The sequence below is a fragment of the Oncorhynchus gorbuscha genome, linkage group LG06, assembly GCF_021184085.1.
Source record: "Oncorhynchus gorbuscha isolate QuinsamMale2020 ecotype Even-year linkage group LG06, OgorEven_v1.0, whole genome shotgun sequence".
In the NCBI taxonomy this organism is placed as follows: Eukaryota; Metazoa; Chordata; class Actinopteri; order Salmoniformes; family Salmonidae; genus Oncorhynchus; species Oncorhynchus gorbuscha.
Genome location: NC_060178.1, coordinates 81,389,775 through 81,406,680, shown reverse-complemented (window position 1 = coordinate 81,406,680; position 16,906 = coordinate 81,389,775). Strand labels below are relative to the sequence as shown.

At 44.2% G+C, this 16,906-nt stretch overlaps 1 protein-coding gene across 1 annotated transcript in view; it reads right to left on the bottom strand.

The window, feature by feature from the left end:
- Positions 1-16,906, bottom strand: part of LOC124038746 (dystonin-like) — a 205,614-nt gene that overhangs the window by 14,474 nt on the left and 174,234 nt on the right. The window contains exons 81-92 of the mRNA XM_046354820.1: positions 14,523-14,678; positions 13,949-14,155; positions 13,236-13,355; positions 7,308-7,477; positions 6,863-7,022; positions 3,690-3,884; positions 3,231-3,359; positions 2,385-2,528; positions 1,775-1,963; positions 1,345-1,480; positions 972-1,135; positions 672-834 (exon numbers count right to left, since the gene is read on the bottom strand). Of these exons, the coding sequence (XP_046210776.1) occupies positions 672-834; positions 972-1,135; positions 1,345-1,480; positions 1,775-1,963; positions 2,385-2,528; positions 3,231-3,359; positions 3,690-3,884; positions 6,863-7,022; positions 7,308-7,477; positions 13,236-13,355; positions 13,949-14,155; positions 14,523-14,678 (1,933 nt within the window). The remainder of the gene's footprint in view (positions 1-671; positions 835-971; positions 1,136-1,344; positions 1,481-1,774; positions 1,964-2,384; positions 2,529-3,230; positions 3,360-3,689; positions 3,885-6,862; positions 7,023-7,307; positions 7,478-13,235; positions 13,356-13,948; positions 14,156-14,522; positions 14,679-16,906) is intronic.

Here is a 16,906-nt window from a genome sequence, read left to right as displayed (position 1 = left end):
TAAAAAACAGGGGTAAGACGCTCAACGCATTTTCACACTAGCATACTGAACTGAATCGTACTGTGCTGGCTCAGATATTTTATTTTTGCATTGTTCTTTCCAGCATAGTTACATCTATGGTGAATGTGTAACCAGGCCAGCCCAGAGCAGCTCAGCTTGACTCTGTAATGTGAAGAGGGGATGGGTCAGGAGTGTGAGGGTACAGGTCAGGGTGTCAGGTAGCCTAGAATTTAAGGGCTTTGGGCCAGTAATTGAAAGGTTACTGGTTTGAATCCCCCGAGCTGACTAGGTGAAAAATCTGTTGATGTGCTCTTGAGCAAAGGCACTTAAACCTAATTGCTTCTGCAAGTCGCTCTGGATAAGATGCAAAATGTAATTTTGCCCGGGGGCCAAATTGGTTATATTTCCTCGCTGTCAAAATTAGCTAAACATTTTCCATAGTTTTTCAATGCTCCCTGAATGTCAATAAACTATATGAATGTAGGTCCATTATTATTTCAACACAGTTTCAATTTGCTTTTAATAATTTTCAAGTATATTAAGTTCATTCCCCTCAACCCCCCCCCCCCCCCCCACAATTGTATTTTCTAATTTAATATATATGGATATAGATATATATTTTTTTACTCAAACCACCTGCAAGCCAGATTGGATCCTCTCACAAGACTTACTGGAGGAGAGGATGCCTTCAATGAACTCCTGTCTGGTGACCTTTCCATCCTGGTCCTTGTCAATGCGTCTGAAGAAGTCCATGACACGTGACTTCTTATGGTTCATCCATCGCATGTAGCGCTTCCGCCATACGTCAAAGTCAAAGTTGGCAAATTCCTTCAGCTGAAAAAAATCAACCACAATACATTGTACACTATGACATACATTGTACTGCACATAGTGATCATTTCTAAATGTCTCCATAAAGCACATAGAGTCATGAACATTTAGCTAACATAGGGTTAAATGATCAGATGTACCTCCTCAAGTCTGTCCATGGCATCGTTGAGTTTCCTCCTCCTGTCCAGGGCCAGTAGCCACACCTGCTGCCACTTGCTGACCAACAGGTTGACCCTGGGGTTCTTGGTCACTATGGGAGGCTGTGACGCTGATGGGTACATGGCTTGTGTGGGAGAACGCTTTCCTGTAAGTGAAAAACAACCTCCTGTTTAGTGATACCGCTTTTCCATTGTATTACTTTTGTTCCATACCAGAAAAAAACATAGGAATAATCTCATTTTGGGGACAGAGAGAGTGAGGTAAGCTATGAGGATGTTGTGTCATGGTGCAGGCAGTGCAGGGCCAGATGGCTGAGGTCAGGGTGTTTAGGGGGCCCCTGGTAGGGGTACATACTTCCACCTCTTCCTTTCTCCAGGACAGGGATTTGGGACTGGATGGCAGGCTCGCTACCACCCGCAGCCTTTCTTTTGTGTGTCTTGGTGATCGTGTCAACATCTGGTTGTTTCCTGGTCATTTCCTCCATGAATGTCTGCAGGGCCACACAAAAACAACATGTTTTCAGTTTGCACTGTATACCGTTTTCACTTCAAAGGCAATGTACATGCATGCACAGTACACATAGAGTAACTCATGTTACTAGAAAGAGGGAGCTGCTCTTCTAATAACAATTCTAGTACCACCAGACTGGCATTGAACAGCATTGCAGTGGGAAATGTTTGACCAACCAAGCACCAAGTAATACACCAAACTCCACCATCTACAATTTGCTTCCTTTACATCATATAGTAAAGGAGGATAACACAAGCCCCTGGTCACACTGTACCTGGTGTTCAGCAATAAGAGCTTTGACCTCGTCTATCTCCTGAGGCAGGACCTCCTTGTCCTTCTCATTGAGTGTTGCCTCAGCCCACTGCAGCCAGCCCAGCAGACCCTCCAGCAGCTCCTGAGTGGCAAGCAGATCACTGAGGGCCATGGCCAGGCGCTGCTGGTGCTGCCGTGCCCAAGCCTGAACCTAATATGGAGAAACATGAATAATCAATTTAATGCAGCTGGTAATTTAGCAGATGCTTTTATCCAAAGCAAACCACAATTGAAAGTGATATATATTCAGTAACATGTGGTCCATGCAAATTCAAACCCACAACTCTGGCGTTAGTAGCACCATGCTCAAACCCACTGAGACATTGGAACAACCTAGTGCAATCATTTGAACCCCCAACAACAAGAATTACATCCATGGCTTTCCACTTAAACTAGGATTAGGTACAGCCAAGTGAGAAAGTACTGTATCGGTATGACGAAGAAACATCCATAATTGAGGTTATGCAAGTGATATTTAAGGAGATGGCAGACTGCTTTGCCATGGTATAGGCGTATGATCTGTCACCCTCCAGTATGACGCACAGCAGACAGGCATGTAAGTGTTCACTGACCTCCTCGAACCGGGCTTTAATGATGGTGTTCCAGTGTTTGATGGTGGTGATAGAATCTGGATGGCAGATGGTCAAGATAGCCTCCCCCATACTGGTGGCTTTGTTCAGGCCCACTCCCTTCTCCTCCTGCTTCTTCATGAACTCCTGAAAGAGAACGGTTGGCTTCCATTAGCAATCGACAATGTTTGCGTCAAAATATAAGTAAAAAAGAAACCTAGCAGCCAGTATCTCTGTTTCTCTGTTCCTCATTCAATACCTGGTCAAGTGGAGATGAAGAAAGTAATGACATGTGAAGTCAGGGGAAACTATTTTAGATCCAGTGAGATCATGCTTGAGGAAAAGGCAATATTGTGAAGCAGTTGGAATGGAATATCAAACCACCATGTGAAATCCATGTATGGCATTTCTACTTTTACTGGCAAGTGCAATGGACGTGTAAGGACTGTCAAAGTGAAGTGTGTTTTTAATGTCGACACTACATTATGAGAGTACCTCAGCAGAAAATAATGATAGTCGAGTGGAGAAACAAACCCACATTCTCTGCAAATAGCTGCCTTAACTGCCATATGTTTGAGCTAGGTACTATTTTGCTCAGGATGAAAATAGTTCCATGCAAGCCTGATCCCTAAAGCATATACAAGGCTTTAATAGCCCAGAAAAACTCTTAATCTATGGCCCGATATTGCATTTCACATTTGGTCAGCTTTTATCTAAAGCTGTATTCTATATTATGGATATTGCGGGATTTTGCTTTAGGGACCTTTGTGTCCCATCTGGAAGTTAATCTGTAGGGAAACACTGTGTTATTCTATAGGATGACGATGTTCCAGGTTAAATGTCACTTGCCTTGTGCTGCTCGATAAGAGCCCTGAGGGCATCCTCGTCGTCGGGCAGGGTGCCATGGAAACGAAGGCTCTGCTCAGCCTCGGCCAGCCACTCCAGCAGGATATGGACCGTAGAGTGGAACTCCTCAGCCTGCAGCCAGAGGACAGGGGACAGAGAGGTTCACCAACACACAGGTCTGCAAAAAGCATTCCTCTAAGCATTCAGCCAGGTCCGCATGGTTGCATTCCAGGATTCTTTTTTTTAGCAGACACACTGCACTACTCAGTAGATTGCTATGATCATATGAATGATGTTCCTAAGACGTTTAACAGATCTCTTTTGTTATTTAACCCATCCACCACTCCACAAAACTTTATTAGATCCGATCATCTGTGAAACTGAATAAAAAGATGACCTGCAACGCCACAAAGGTAATTTGAATAGGTGATATAGAGAGGTTTGGCATAGTGAGAGTCCTACCTGACACAATGCCTGTTCCAGCCGAGTCTGTTTAGATACTGAGCGGGCGCACACAGTCTCCCAGCGAGCGCTCAGCTCCTGCATCTGAGCTTTGACCCAGGATGAGTCTTCATGGCTGCTCTCAATCAGGTCCTTAGCCGAACGCTTCAGGGCCGCAACACTCCCCGTCCTCTTCCCCAGCTCCTTCTGGAACACCTGGAAGATACGTCAGAGAGAGAACTAATGAGACACGACACACAGACCCAGAGATACTGCATTTTTCAATGCTGATTTGAATGTGATGGAGAAAACAAAAAGGTGTCATCATGTACTGTTTTGCAAATATCCAAGAAGTAATCATATAGTTTTTTAAAAAGTATCTGTAATCTGATTACATGTAACCGATTAAAGTGGCTAGTGAAAGTATTCACCCCCCTTGGCATTTTTCCTATATTGTTGCCTTACAACCTGGAATTAAAATAGATGTTTGGGGGGGTTTGTCGTGGAAATTTCCTCTATTTACCAAATCATGGGAGCAAACCACACACAAAAGTCAGAGTTAGTTATCAAAGTCCATCTTTAATTATATGAGCTCTATCACAATCCTGTGACCCTCAGGTAATTCAGTGTCTCTCAGTGAATTCTCTGAGAGCCCCCCCTGCATTGCAACTGCGATCCTTTAATAGCAAAGAACACACATAGTCAGACAGCATAGACATAAATAAATCGTTCAGCTTTGTCTCCTTACTCAAACCCCAGAAACATAAAACAATCCTCCATATCAACAGGCATATATCAAATTGTCATTTAGATACAACCAATTCTAAATACAACCAATTCTGGACAAACTCACAGAGAGGAGAATGAGGATATAGGTTAAGATAGAAACAACATTAGAGGGAGCATAGAATGATTCCAGACACTGCCACCCTCCTTTCCCCGCTGGGAAAGGTAGGGAGTAAAAGACATGTTTACACATGATGACACTTTGACCTCTCCCCTCTCTGCGGCCCATGCAACTTAGTCTTGCCATTCTGATGAGAAGTAACTTATAAACATATGATGAATATAAAACATTTTACCTATGTTACCAACAAATTCTGATTATTTCCACAACAGGTTGTATCATTTGATTTACACAACATGCCTACCACTTTGACGATGCAAATATGTTTTATTGTGAAACAAACAAGACCAAAACACTGAAAACTTGAGCGTGCATAACTATTCACCCCCCAATGTCAATACTGTAGAGCCACCTTTTGCAGCAATTACAGCTGCATGTCTCTTGGGGTATGTCTCTATAAGCTTTGCACATCTAGCTACTGGGACTTTTGCCCATTCTTCAAGGCAAAACTGCCCCCAGCTCCTTCAAATTGGATGGGTTCTGCTGGTGTACAGCAATCTTTATGTCATACCACAGATTCTCAATTGGATTGAGGTCTGGGCTTTGACTAGGCCATTCCAAGACATTTAAATGTTCCCCTTAAACCACTCAAGTGTTGCTTTAGCAGTATGCTTAGGGTCATTGTCCTGCTGGAAGGTGAACCTCCGTCCCAGTCTCAAATCTATGGAAGAGTCAAACAGGTATCCCTCAAGAATTTCCCTATATTTAGCGCCATCCATCATTCCTTCAATTCTGACCAGTTTCCCAGTCCCTGCCAATGAAAAACATACCCACAGCATGGGTATGGTGCTCTCGGGGTGATGAGAGGTGTTGGGTTTGTGCCAGACATAGCGTTTTCCTTAATGGCCAAAAATATCAATTTTAGTCTCATCTGACCAGAGTACCTTCTTCCATATGTTTGGAGAGTATCCCACGTGCCTTTTGACGAATACTTGCTAATTTTCTTCTTTAACAATGGCTTTTATTCTGGCCATTCTTCCGTAAAGCCAAGCTCTGTGGAGTGTACAGCTTAAAGTGGTCCTTTGGACAGATACTCCAATCTCCGCTGTGGAGCTTTGCAGCTCCTTCAGGGTTATCTTTGGTCTCTTTGTTGCCTCTCTAATTAATGCCCTCCTTGCCTGGTCCGTGAGTTTTGGTGGGCGGCCCTCCCTTGGCAGGTTTGTTGTGGTGCCATATTCTTTCCATTTAAAAAAAAATATGTAATGGTGATCCATGGGATGTTCAAAGTAGATTTTTTTTATAACACAACCCTGATCTGTACTTCTCCACAACTTTGTCCCTGACCTGTTTGGAGAGCTCCTTGGTCTTCATGGTGCCGCTTGCTTGGTGGTGCCCCTTGCTTAGTGGTGTTGCAGAATCTGGGGCCTTTCAGAACAAGTGTATATATACTGAGATTATGTGACACTAAGATTGCACACAGGTGGGCTTCATTTAACTAATTATGTGACTTCTGAAGGTAATTGGTTGCACCAGATCTTATTTAGGGGCTTCATAGCAAAGGGGGTGAATACATACGCACGCACCGCTTTTCCATTAAAAATATATATATATATATTTGACAAGTTATCTTTTTTCATTTCACTTCACCAATTTTTACTATTTTGTGTATGTACATTACATGAAATCCAAATAAAATCCATTTAAATTACAGGTTATAATGCCACCAAATAGGAAATATGCCAAGGGGGATGAATACTTGTGCAAGGCACTGTACATGTTACCCCCCAACCTTGCTTCTGCACCCCCATGAAGTCATCTGGATGAATTTGAAGGACATATATGGAGGGTGACTAAACCAAGTTCTGACTGTTGATCTACTTCAGCGCAGTGACTCAGATATCCTGCCAGGCCATGCACCTTTTATTTCTCTGTGCCTCAGCAATCTCTTGTCTCTGCCAATTCAAACCAGTGTTTTGTCACATAACACAAGTTCCATTTCCGACAAACATTTACGGGGGGAAAAAAATGACCGCTCTCGGGGCCATAATCCTATTTCATATATTTAGCCTGTGAGTCACAGGAAGGAGAATAAAATACGCTGAACAATGAGAACAGCAAATCCACACACAGTGTAGCTTCTGAATTTTGACTCCTATTTCATGGTACACAAATAGGTAGGATATGTTTGAGCTTTAGGATCAAGTCAGATACATTTGCTTAGGCCCAGGAGGCACCTACTGCCATTGTTCCATTGAACAAGGCACTTATCCCCCAAACTGCTCCAAGGCTACGACTCTTGTGGCTGCACAATAAAGATCTATTCTATGAATGTTTCTTTTTTTTTTACCTTGTGACTGTCAATGAGATTAAGGACCAGGTCTATATCTCCATGTACTGGCTGGTCCTCGGCCAGCTGAGGCTCCACTCTGTACAGCCAGTCAATCAGGGCCTGAAGGGCATCAGTAAACTGACCAGAGAACAGCAGTGCCTCCTCAAGCTTGTTTTGCCTGAGAGGAAACACAGATCATTATTTGTGAAAATACGTAATAACCCCTGACAGCAGAAACTATCATTGTTTTCTATTATATATGCAATATCATTACGATTTGACAGCAACACTAAACTGCGGCAATATGCCTTTGAAAGGAATTATAGTTGAATCGCAGTATATCCAAAGTCTTCACAAAGCCCACAGTTTCAGTATCCATCATTATCAAGATTAGATGAAAATATAGAATAATATGCATATTATGTGTCCGATACATAGCAATGTGCAGGTCATGTCCTCTTACCTCTCAACTGACTTGCCACAGACAGTGTCCCACTTGTCCCTCAGTTCACTCAGCATGTCATCCAGCTTCTGGTTGTCGTCCTGCAGTGACGTCTTGTCCTTCAGGGCGCGTCCCGTACGACTGGTTGTGTCATACACCGAGTGCTTGCTCCCCAGCACCTTCTGGAACTCCTGCGTGAAGCAATGGTGGAGAGACATGGTCATTATATAGGCTAGTTTATCCTATCCAAGTCAGCCTGTGGCTGGTTTTAGCCTCATCTCCAGCCATTCAACGTTTATATGGTGTGTCTGGCAAAGAGAAACTAGTAGATTTTAGACTAGACAGCTGCACAGCCAACAGTGAAATGTCTGAAATTGAACAGTAGCATAAGCAATTTGACCATGGTCTCACTTTCTGTTTTGTTACGAATTGACAGATCGTCAGCAGCACAATTGAGAAACCACAGCTGTTATTTCTGAGGGACTACATATGATTTAACAGGTAGATTCCTTCACAGAGGATTGTCCCCCTAAGCTACAGTCTACATTCTGTCATGGATTGAAATTTGTGAGTGGCGTGTGTGACCTATTTGCTCATAAAGGACACTATGTAGTGGCTGAAACCAAAACAAGGGGTCACAATTCAAGCGTCTTTCATCCATACGGATTAAAAGTATCCAAAATCAGGGCCGACCCTGATACATTCTGTACATCCAGGGATTATGAAAGGATTAGCAAAAGCGCCTCACACACAACAGTTCAAGGACAACAACTGAATAGCCTAGTCCCTGACACCTAAAGCACTGATGAACACTGTATAGTATAATAAAAAAAAATGTTTTAAGTGAGAAGTAAGCAATGGTCTGAAGATGAAAAAAAATAAAGGAACTTCACACGAACAGCACAATGCTTACTCCACCCATGCTCTACAGTACCAAGGCTTTCCAGCACACAGCTTTGACCTACTTCATTAGCTATGCTGGTCTATCGTAGTTCAAACAATATGTATGCAGGTTGCTTAAGATTCAAACCTTCTCAAACAGCCTAATTCATACTCTAAGAGGAAGTGTTCCCACAATAATATGATTTGTACCGCATACAAGTTAAACTTTTATATTCTTCACACACCACACTAATCCCATTCCACGATTTTATTATTATTATTATTATATAAAAGCAAGCTTTGCTTTTATAGCTACAAGACAATTACGCTTGAATGGGCAAGCTATTTTGCCCTGTAGTAATGTGGTGCCTGCCTGTATTTCCTTAAACCTTTACTTTAGCAATACATGTCATTTAGAAAAAATAAATCATAATCTTGTTTTGGTCAGTAGGTGCCCAACATAACAACAGGTTGTGGTGTGTTAGACACAGTCACTCATATATAAAGGTCTACCGAGCCTGTCTCCATTCCTGATTTCTGTAACCATTAGTTTACCTGTGTAACATTAACATAAGCTCAAAAACACTTGTTTTGCGAACATGGTCCTGTTTTATCAATTGCTGTGCTGATCATTGGGCAGTTCATTACCTCTCTCAAATGAATATGTAGCTTAAAGTTGTGTGTATTTGTATTTATTTATGCAATTGAGATGGTGATGCTATAATAATGCACACATACAATAGGCCTATATCTAAAAAATACCTACAGCCTAACAATGTATACAATAAGGCCTATATCTAAACATGCAAATTATCTTTTTAAGTGGGAGAACTTGCACAATTGGTGGCTGACTAAATACTTTTTTGCCCCACTGTACCTACAGCCTAATGTATATATATTTCATTGGTCTTTTACCAAATAGGGCTATCTTCTGTATACCACCCCAACTTTTCACCACAATGTATACGATAAGGCCTATATCTAAACATACCTACAGCCTAATGTATGTACATTAGGCTGTAGGTATTTTTGAGTGTTTTTGAGCTGATGTTAATGTTACACAGGTGTTCTAAAACTTTTTTAAATATATATATATATATATATATATATATGCTACAGGTCAAAAGTTTTAGAACACCTTTTTGGAGGGGTATGATATTGTGCATCTGTAACTTTCTCACTCATCATTATTCATGATTCATTCAGGATTATCCATAATCATGGTAGCATCCACATTAATTAATGTAGAAGTGTTTCTAAACATATTATATTCTTATTTACAATGAAAGTGACTCTAAAATGACATTACTTATCATCATTTTCTATCGGGCACAAAATAATCTGAAATTTGTAGCGTCACAAGCTTGATATAGTCATTGCGTGCTATGAATATGGGACCAAATACTTCACTTTTTACTTCTTTAATAGACATAAGTGAATTTGTCCCAATACTAAAATGGGAGGACTATGTACAAAAAGTACTGTTGCTTGACCCAGTTAGATAGAACTCTGAGATTCGGCTAGCATTGTCAAAATTTTACAAAAAGGTAGCACATCATTGATTCTTAATGGACAGAAATGAGCATGTGAGAGCAATAAATTAGAAATTTAATAAAAACTGTTGCACCTATAAAAATGGTCAATCCAAAATATATTAAGTCCAATGGTCTAGTTAATATATTACACTATAGTCTAGTTTCAATCCATCATCTAGAATTTAAAATAGGTATGCACAGAAAATACTCTGAAAACTCAATTGCTAACAATCCTGTTAAAAAATTAGGTATGTGGTTCTTGGTAACGGCTCATGACGAGAGGCGGGGAGTGTGTTGTGTACCTCCAATCAAGCAGATTTGCCAATATTTATAGAGATTGGTGTCATATTGGTTTAGATATGATGGTAGGGAGGTTTGAACTTAACATTGAGTTTAAAAAACAATGTCATACTATTTTGGGGGCAATAATGTATAAATCCCATACCCTAAAATGGCTTTTATAATAAAACAGTGTTAGATTTCTGTCACGCCTTGGTCATTGTATTTTGTGTTTTTGGTATAGGTTTGGGTAGGCCAGGGTTTGACATGGGTTTATATGTTGTGTTTCGTATTGGGGTTTGTAGTAATTGGGATTGTGTATGATTAGGGGTGTGTCTAGTTAGGCTTGGCTGCCTGGGGCGATTCTCAATCAGAATCAGGTGCTTGTCGTTGTCTCTGATTGAGAACCGTATTTAGACAGCCTGACTTTCGCGTTGTAATTTGTGGGTGTTTGTTCCTGTCTTAGTGTTGTAGTCACCAGATAGGCTGTATTAGTTTCTCGATTCGTTTGTTGTTTTCTTATTTCAGTTATTTCATGTACCGCGATTATCTTCATTAAAGTCATGAGTAACCTACACGCTGCATTTCGGTCTGACTCTCTTCATACAACAGACGAACGACGTTACAGAAACACCCACCACCACTCACAGACCGAGCAGCGTGTGAACTGGCAGGATCTAAAGGAGGACGTTATGGATGGCAGAGGCATGGAGTATACTACGTGGGAAGAAATCGACAGGTGGGCGGCCGACCCAGAGAGAGTGCAGGCGCCCGCCTGGGATTCCCTACAGCAATGCGAAGAGGGCTATAGACGTATGGAGTCGAAAAGGAAAGCACGGCTATACAGAGCGAAAACCGAAAGTAACGGAGGAAAGCGCAGAGAGAGTATGGCTGAGTCAGGAGATAGACCTGAGCCAACTCTCCTTGTTCATCGTGAAGAGCCAAGGAGGAGACCAGAACCAGAGCCAGTGTTAGAGGTGAGCGAAGCAGAGACTGTGAAGGAGTTAATGGGAGTGGAGAGTAATGAGGGAGTTGCTAGCTTGGTGCTATAGATATAATATTCGTCCGACGGATCGTGTCGGGGATTTGATAGCACCTAGCGCTCTATACTCAACCTGAGGTGCGTGTTAGTCAGCTGGTGAAGTTGGTGCCAGCCTCACGCACTAGGCCTCCTGTGCACATCCCTAGCCTTGCACGTCCTGTGCCTACACTGCTCTCAAGATCTCCAGTACGCCTTCACGGTCTAGCCCATCCTGAGTCACCTCTACACACCAGTCCTCCGGTAGCAGCTCCCCGCACTAGGCTTCCTGTGCGTGTCCTCGCGCCAGTACCACCAGTTCCAGCACCACGCACCAGGCCTCCAGTGCGCCTCGCCTGTTCAACGCAGCCAGAGCTTTTCTCCTCTTCTGCGCTGCCGGAGTCTCCCGCCTGTTTAGCGCAGCCAGAGCCTTTCTCCTCTCCTGCCCTGCCGGAGTCTCCTGTCTGTCCAGCGCCGCCAGTGCTCCCAGTCGGCCCAGCGCGGCCAGTGCTCCCAGTCTGCCCAGCTCCGCCAGTGCTCCCAGTCTGCCCAGCTCCGCCAGTGCTCCCAGTCTGCCCAGCGCCGCCAGTGCTCCCAGTCTGCCCAGTGCTCCCAGTCTGCCCAGCGCCGCCAGTGCTCCCAGTCTGCCCAGCTCCGCCAGTGCTCCCAGTCTGCCCAGCGCCGCCAGTGCTCCCAGTCTGCCCAGTGCTCCCAGTCTGCCCAGCGCCGCCAGTGCTCCCAGTCTGCCCAGTGCTCCCAGTCTGCCCAGCGCCGCCAGTGCTCCCAGTCTGCCCAGTGCTCCCAGTCTGCCCAGCGCCGCCAGTCGGCCCAGCGTCGCCAGTCTGCCAGGATCCACCAGAAGTGCCAGTCTGCCAAGATCCGCCAGAAATGCCAGTCTGCCAAGATCTTCTAGATCGGCCAGACAACCTGAATCATCCAGTTCCACCAGCCAGCCAGGATTTACCGGAGCCTACTACCTGCCTGAGCTTCCTCTCAGTACTGAGCTTCCTCTCAGTACTGGGCTGCCTCTCAGTATCGGGCTTCCCCTCAGTCCGGGCTGCTTCGGTCCCGGGCTGCCCCTCTGTCCCGGGCTGCCCCTCTGTCCCGGGCTGCCCCTCTGTCCCGGGCTGCCCCTCTGTCCCGAGCTGCCCCTCTGTCCTGAGCTGCCCCTCTGTCCTGAGCTGCCCCTCTGTCCCGAGTTGCCCCTCTGTCCCGAGCTGCCCCTCTGTCCCGAGCTGCCCCTCTGTCCCGAGCTGCCCCTCTGTCCCGGGCTGCCCCTCTGTCCCGAGATGCTCCTCTGTCCCGAGCTGCCCCTCGGTCCCGAGCTGCCCCTCGGTCCCGAGCTGCCCCTCGGTCCCGAGCTGCCCCTCGGTCCCGAGCTGCCCCTCAGTTATGTGGGGATCAGGGTGAGGACTATTAGGCCATGGTCGGCGGAGAAGGTGGATTATCCCAGGACGCGAAGGGGAGGAACTAGGACATTTATGGAGTGGGGTCCACGTCCCGAGCCAGAACCGCCACCATGGACAGACGCCCACCCGGACCCTCCCTATGCTCTTGAGGTGCTTCCCGGAGTCCGCACCTTAGGGGGGGGGGTTCTGTCACGCCTTGGTCATTGTATTTTGTGTTTTTGGTATAGGTTTGGGTAGGCCAGGGTTTGACATGGGTTTATTATGTTGTGTTTCGTATTGGGGTTTGTAGTAATTGGGATTGTGTATGATTAGGGGTGTGTCTAGTTAGGCTTGACTGCCTGGGGCGATTCTCAATCAGAATCAGGTGCTTGTCGTTGTCTCTGATTGAGAACCGTATTTAGACAGCCTGACTTTCGCGTTGTAATTTGTGGGTGTTTGTTCCTGTCTTAGTGTTGTAGTCACCAGATAGGCTGTATTAGTTTCTCGATTCGTTTGTTGTTTTCTTATTTCAGTTATTTCATGTACCGCGATTATCTTCATTAAAGTCATGAGTAACCTACACGCTGCATTTCGGTCTGACTCTCTTCATACAACAGACGAACGACGTTACAATTTCTCTTTGTATGTTCCACTATAAAAAAAAACACAAGACTGTGGTTTTAGATAGCTGCGTTTGAAAATCACAGTTTTGATAAATGACTATGGTGCTGCTGCAGATGTTTGCTGTGCTAAATGACTCTCCTTCATAAAAGCCTGACTATCGGAGGGGTCTGCCAACTCTTTCATTAACACCCCCCAGGAAAAGGATTCAATGAGGTTCAGTCACCTTGTGCTGGGCCAGCTGCATCTTGATCTTGTCAGGGTCGTTGGCGATTTCCAGCTCCGAGTCCAAGGCCTTCTCCGACTCGTCCAACCATTCCGTCAGCTTGTTCCAGGTTTCGTGGAACTGAGGGGAGAGATGTAGCAAATGAGGCTTGTGTAAACCACACTGTGATATATGACTTCCTTTGATTTATTGTTCTATGTTTGGATGAGTCTACTTTCAGCGCCTAGAAAAGTGATGGGTTCATACTAATGAAAGAGCTCTGAGGCCAGTTTGTAACACCAGATTCCCTGTAATACTGATACAGCTTTCCTGCGATAATAAGCACCATAATGTAGTTGTGACACATCCTCTAGTCGACTTTTGTCAGCAAAGCATTAATGTACTGTATGATATTTGACCTCACACCTCGTTAGTGACCTCACTTCTCTGTTTCTCTAAAAATGCCTATTGCCTAGTTATGTGGAAAGATGATGACGTCTACTACAGTCCACCTGTCTAACTTCCTCTGTCACCCTCTCGCTCACCCCCTCTCTTTCTCTCCATCACTCCTTCCACTATGACTCTCTCTCTCTCTCACTTATTTTTTTCGACTTACATAAATTTCATATCCCACTTCAGTGTGGCTAGACTGCTGACTCCTAGCATATCAGTTTAGGCACTGTGTAATACTGTACCAACTGTGTAGTACATCAAGTGTACCCAAGGCGCTGTACCTGTTTGGCCCTCTTCCTGGCATCATCCAGCAGACGGCCCCTCTCCACAGACCTCTGCACCACCTTCTCCCAGCGGCCCTGCACACTGATCAGCAGGTTCTTGATCAGCACCACATCCTGCTTCTGGCTAAAGTACTTCAGGTGGGTCCCTGTCTTATCCAGCTCAACGATCTGCTCCCTGTGAGAGTTCACCTCCGTCACAAACACCTGCCAATACACACACATCAGAGGATCATGACAAATGTTGCAATAGTGTTACACAGCGGAGTTGATCTTTTTTTATACAATTTTTGTGAGTAGAATGTTCACTTGACTAATGAGCAGAGTTCTGGATGAGAGTCAAATGGCCTTGTGGAGTCGTGGTTGGCCTGCTTGCACTGCAAGCTGTCTCGACTATGGAACCTAAGCCCATCAATTGTTTGTGCTATTGATATCATTAATACAAATTAAATTAGGATAGGAGGCTGTTTAGTTAACAATTAGATAATACTGAACACTGAAATGACAAATCATCAAAAACCTATCAACATGTAAATCGATGTGTTATGTTAATAGTCTTCACACCGACACGTACCTTGTGCTCATCTATCTGGAACATGATGTTTTCCAGGATGAGGGAGGCAGGAGAGGACATAGTGAGAGTCTGTTCAGCTTGGGTCAGCCAGTTGATGAAGTCCTGGAGAGAGTTATGGAACTCTGTGGCCAGAGTCAAGGCCTCCTCCAGTTTCACCTGAAGCACAGAGACAACAAAGCCACCTGAGAAACAGCATTCATCCTACTGACACAAACATTCACACACGGATGTGCACACACACATATGCAAACTGACAGACAAGTTTGCCTCGCAAATACACACACACAGACACACACACACACACAAAGTGTTGTACAACTAACCTTGGGACACACAATTCAGTCCCTTCTAAAATCCTATTTTCCCTAACCCGTACTCATACTCTAACCTTAACCCAAAAAACCTAACCTTAACCATAACCCTAGCTCCTGACGCTAAAACTAACCCTAGCTCCTAACCCTTAATGTAATTCTAACCCTAACACTAATTCCAACCTTAACCCTAAACCCCTTGAAATAGCATTTGACCTTGTGGGGATGAACAAAATGTCACCAGTTGGTCAAATGTTTGTTCTGGTCCCCACAAGAATAGTTAAACACGTCCACACACACACACACACACACACACACACACACACACACACACACACACACACACACACACACACACACACACACACACACACACACACACACACACACACACACACACACACACACACACACACACACACACACACACACACACACACACACACACACACACATTTGTTGCCACAGCATTAGGTAATGATTGTAATTGGTCCAAACATGACTAATCTCTGTTTCGGCAGAGGAAGTCAGCATCTCTGGACTAGTTCAAGGAAAGAGGATGAGCTATCAAAACGATGCATCCTCTACAGTTATAAAAATAGCATCAATTAGCCTTTGATTGAATCAAACAGATGTATTCAGTGTGGTCGGTCCAACAGGGAGGATGAGTTTTGCCTTTGCCAGGCAAGCAAAAGAGTACAGCTAATGCTATATCCTCATCACGATAAACAATGGGGTAATAACATTACAGTCATTACAAGCCTAATGGCAAGTAAGTACTGTCTCCGGTATACAGTGATGTCTCTTTCTCCATGTTGGTTAATTTAGCTTTAATTCTGAATGAAGTGTGCTATCTTGACAAGCTAGCAAAATGCTTAGAAACTGCAGTGAATTAAATCGTAGAGTATGCATGGCATACCGTACAGTACAGTACACCATAGTTCAGTGGTCACCAACCTCAAGATCACTTTCTGAGTCAAAATGCCGAGATCTACCGCTCTGATTTTTTATTAACGTGACTTAAAAAACGTAAGCCTATGCAACATTAACCAATTAAAAACAGTACTGTAGCAATGAGGTTTGTACAGTAAGCTATAGGCCCAACACATTATCACCACATACTGGCTTTGCTTGAATTTACCTGCCAATGAACTGTTGTTCAGACATTTAAAAATATATATATTTCAAAATTTGAGGTAGGCTATATGATCACAACGGTAATAGATCCATTGGTGTATTACTTGTGAGGCATAGCTGAGTGAACATACATTTAAATCATTTGCTTTTTATTTTACTGGGCTGATGGTGCCTGCATCTGATGGTCAGTCTCAGCGAAGGGGAGAGCAGCAGACGGAGGGTCCGTCTCTCAACATCCCTCCGCTCTCCCTTTCCTCCACTGACACTGACCAAAAAAGGACCCCGTCTCCCAGCTGATGACGAAACTCGAGTCGCACCACATTATTTCTGCCTCATGCACAAATTCATGTTGTTACTCCTATTAAAAAATACCCAAGCCGCTAATAATAACAACAACGCAAGCCTATAGATACACTTTCCTACTCATTCATGACTGCTGCACTGCTTGTTGTAGCGCTGACTGGAACGCGTATTTTATGTCTTATAAAAGTGTTGAATACAAAGTGTGGACAGTAATGAGTAAGAACTTAAACTCAGTCATAAAAACAGCAGCTCTTTTCTGTATTCGTTGACAGTCTCTCTCTAGTCATGGTTTTCAATGTTTTGAAATCTCATAGTATACATTTTTCCATAGCTTTCTTTTATGCCTGCTAAGTTATTGCAGACTCGGTCATCTGAGAACTCTGATTGGCCAGCGGTATACCTATAGTGCACTTGATTTCCTCACTAGGCCCACCAGGAAGCCCAAGTTTGTACCTTCAGACACATGAAATGGCAACAGTTTGCCTAACGGTGCGCAGGGCAGCTGAATTGGCTGCACCTGCCACCAACAACCCGAGACTATTTGATTAAGAGACTTGACTGAGTTAGGAACAAACCCACATCCAAACCCAGCATTCCCTTTACATCCCATTCAACGTTTCAGCTGTTCATTAG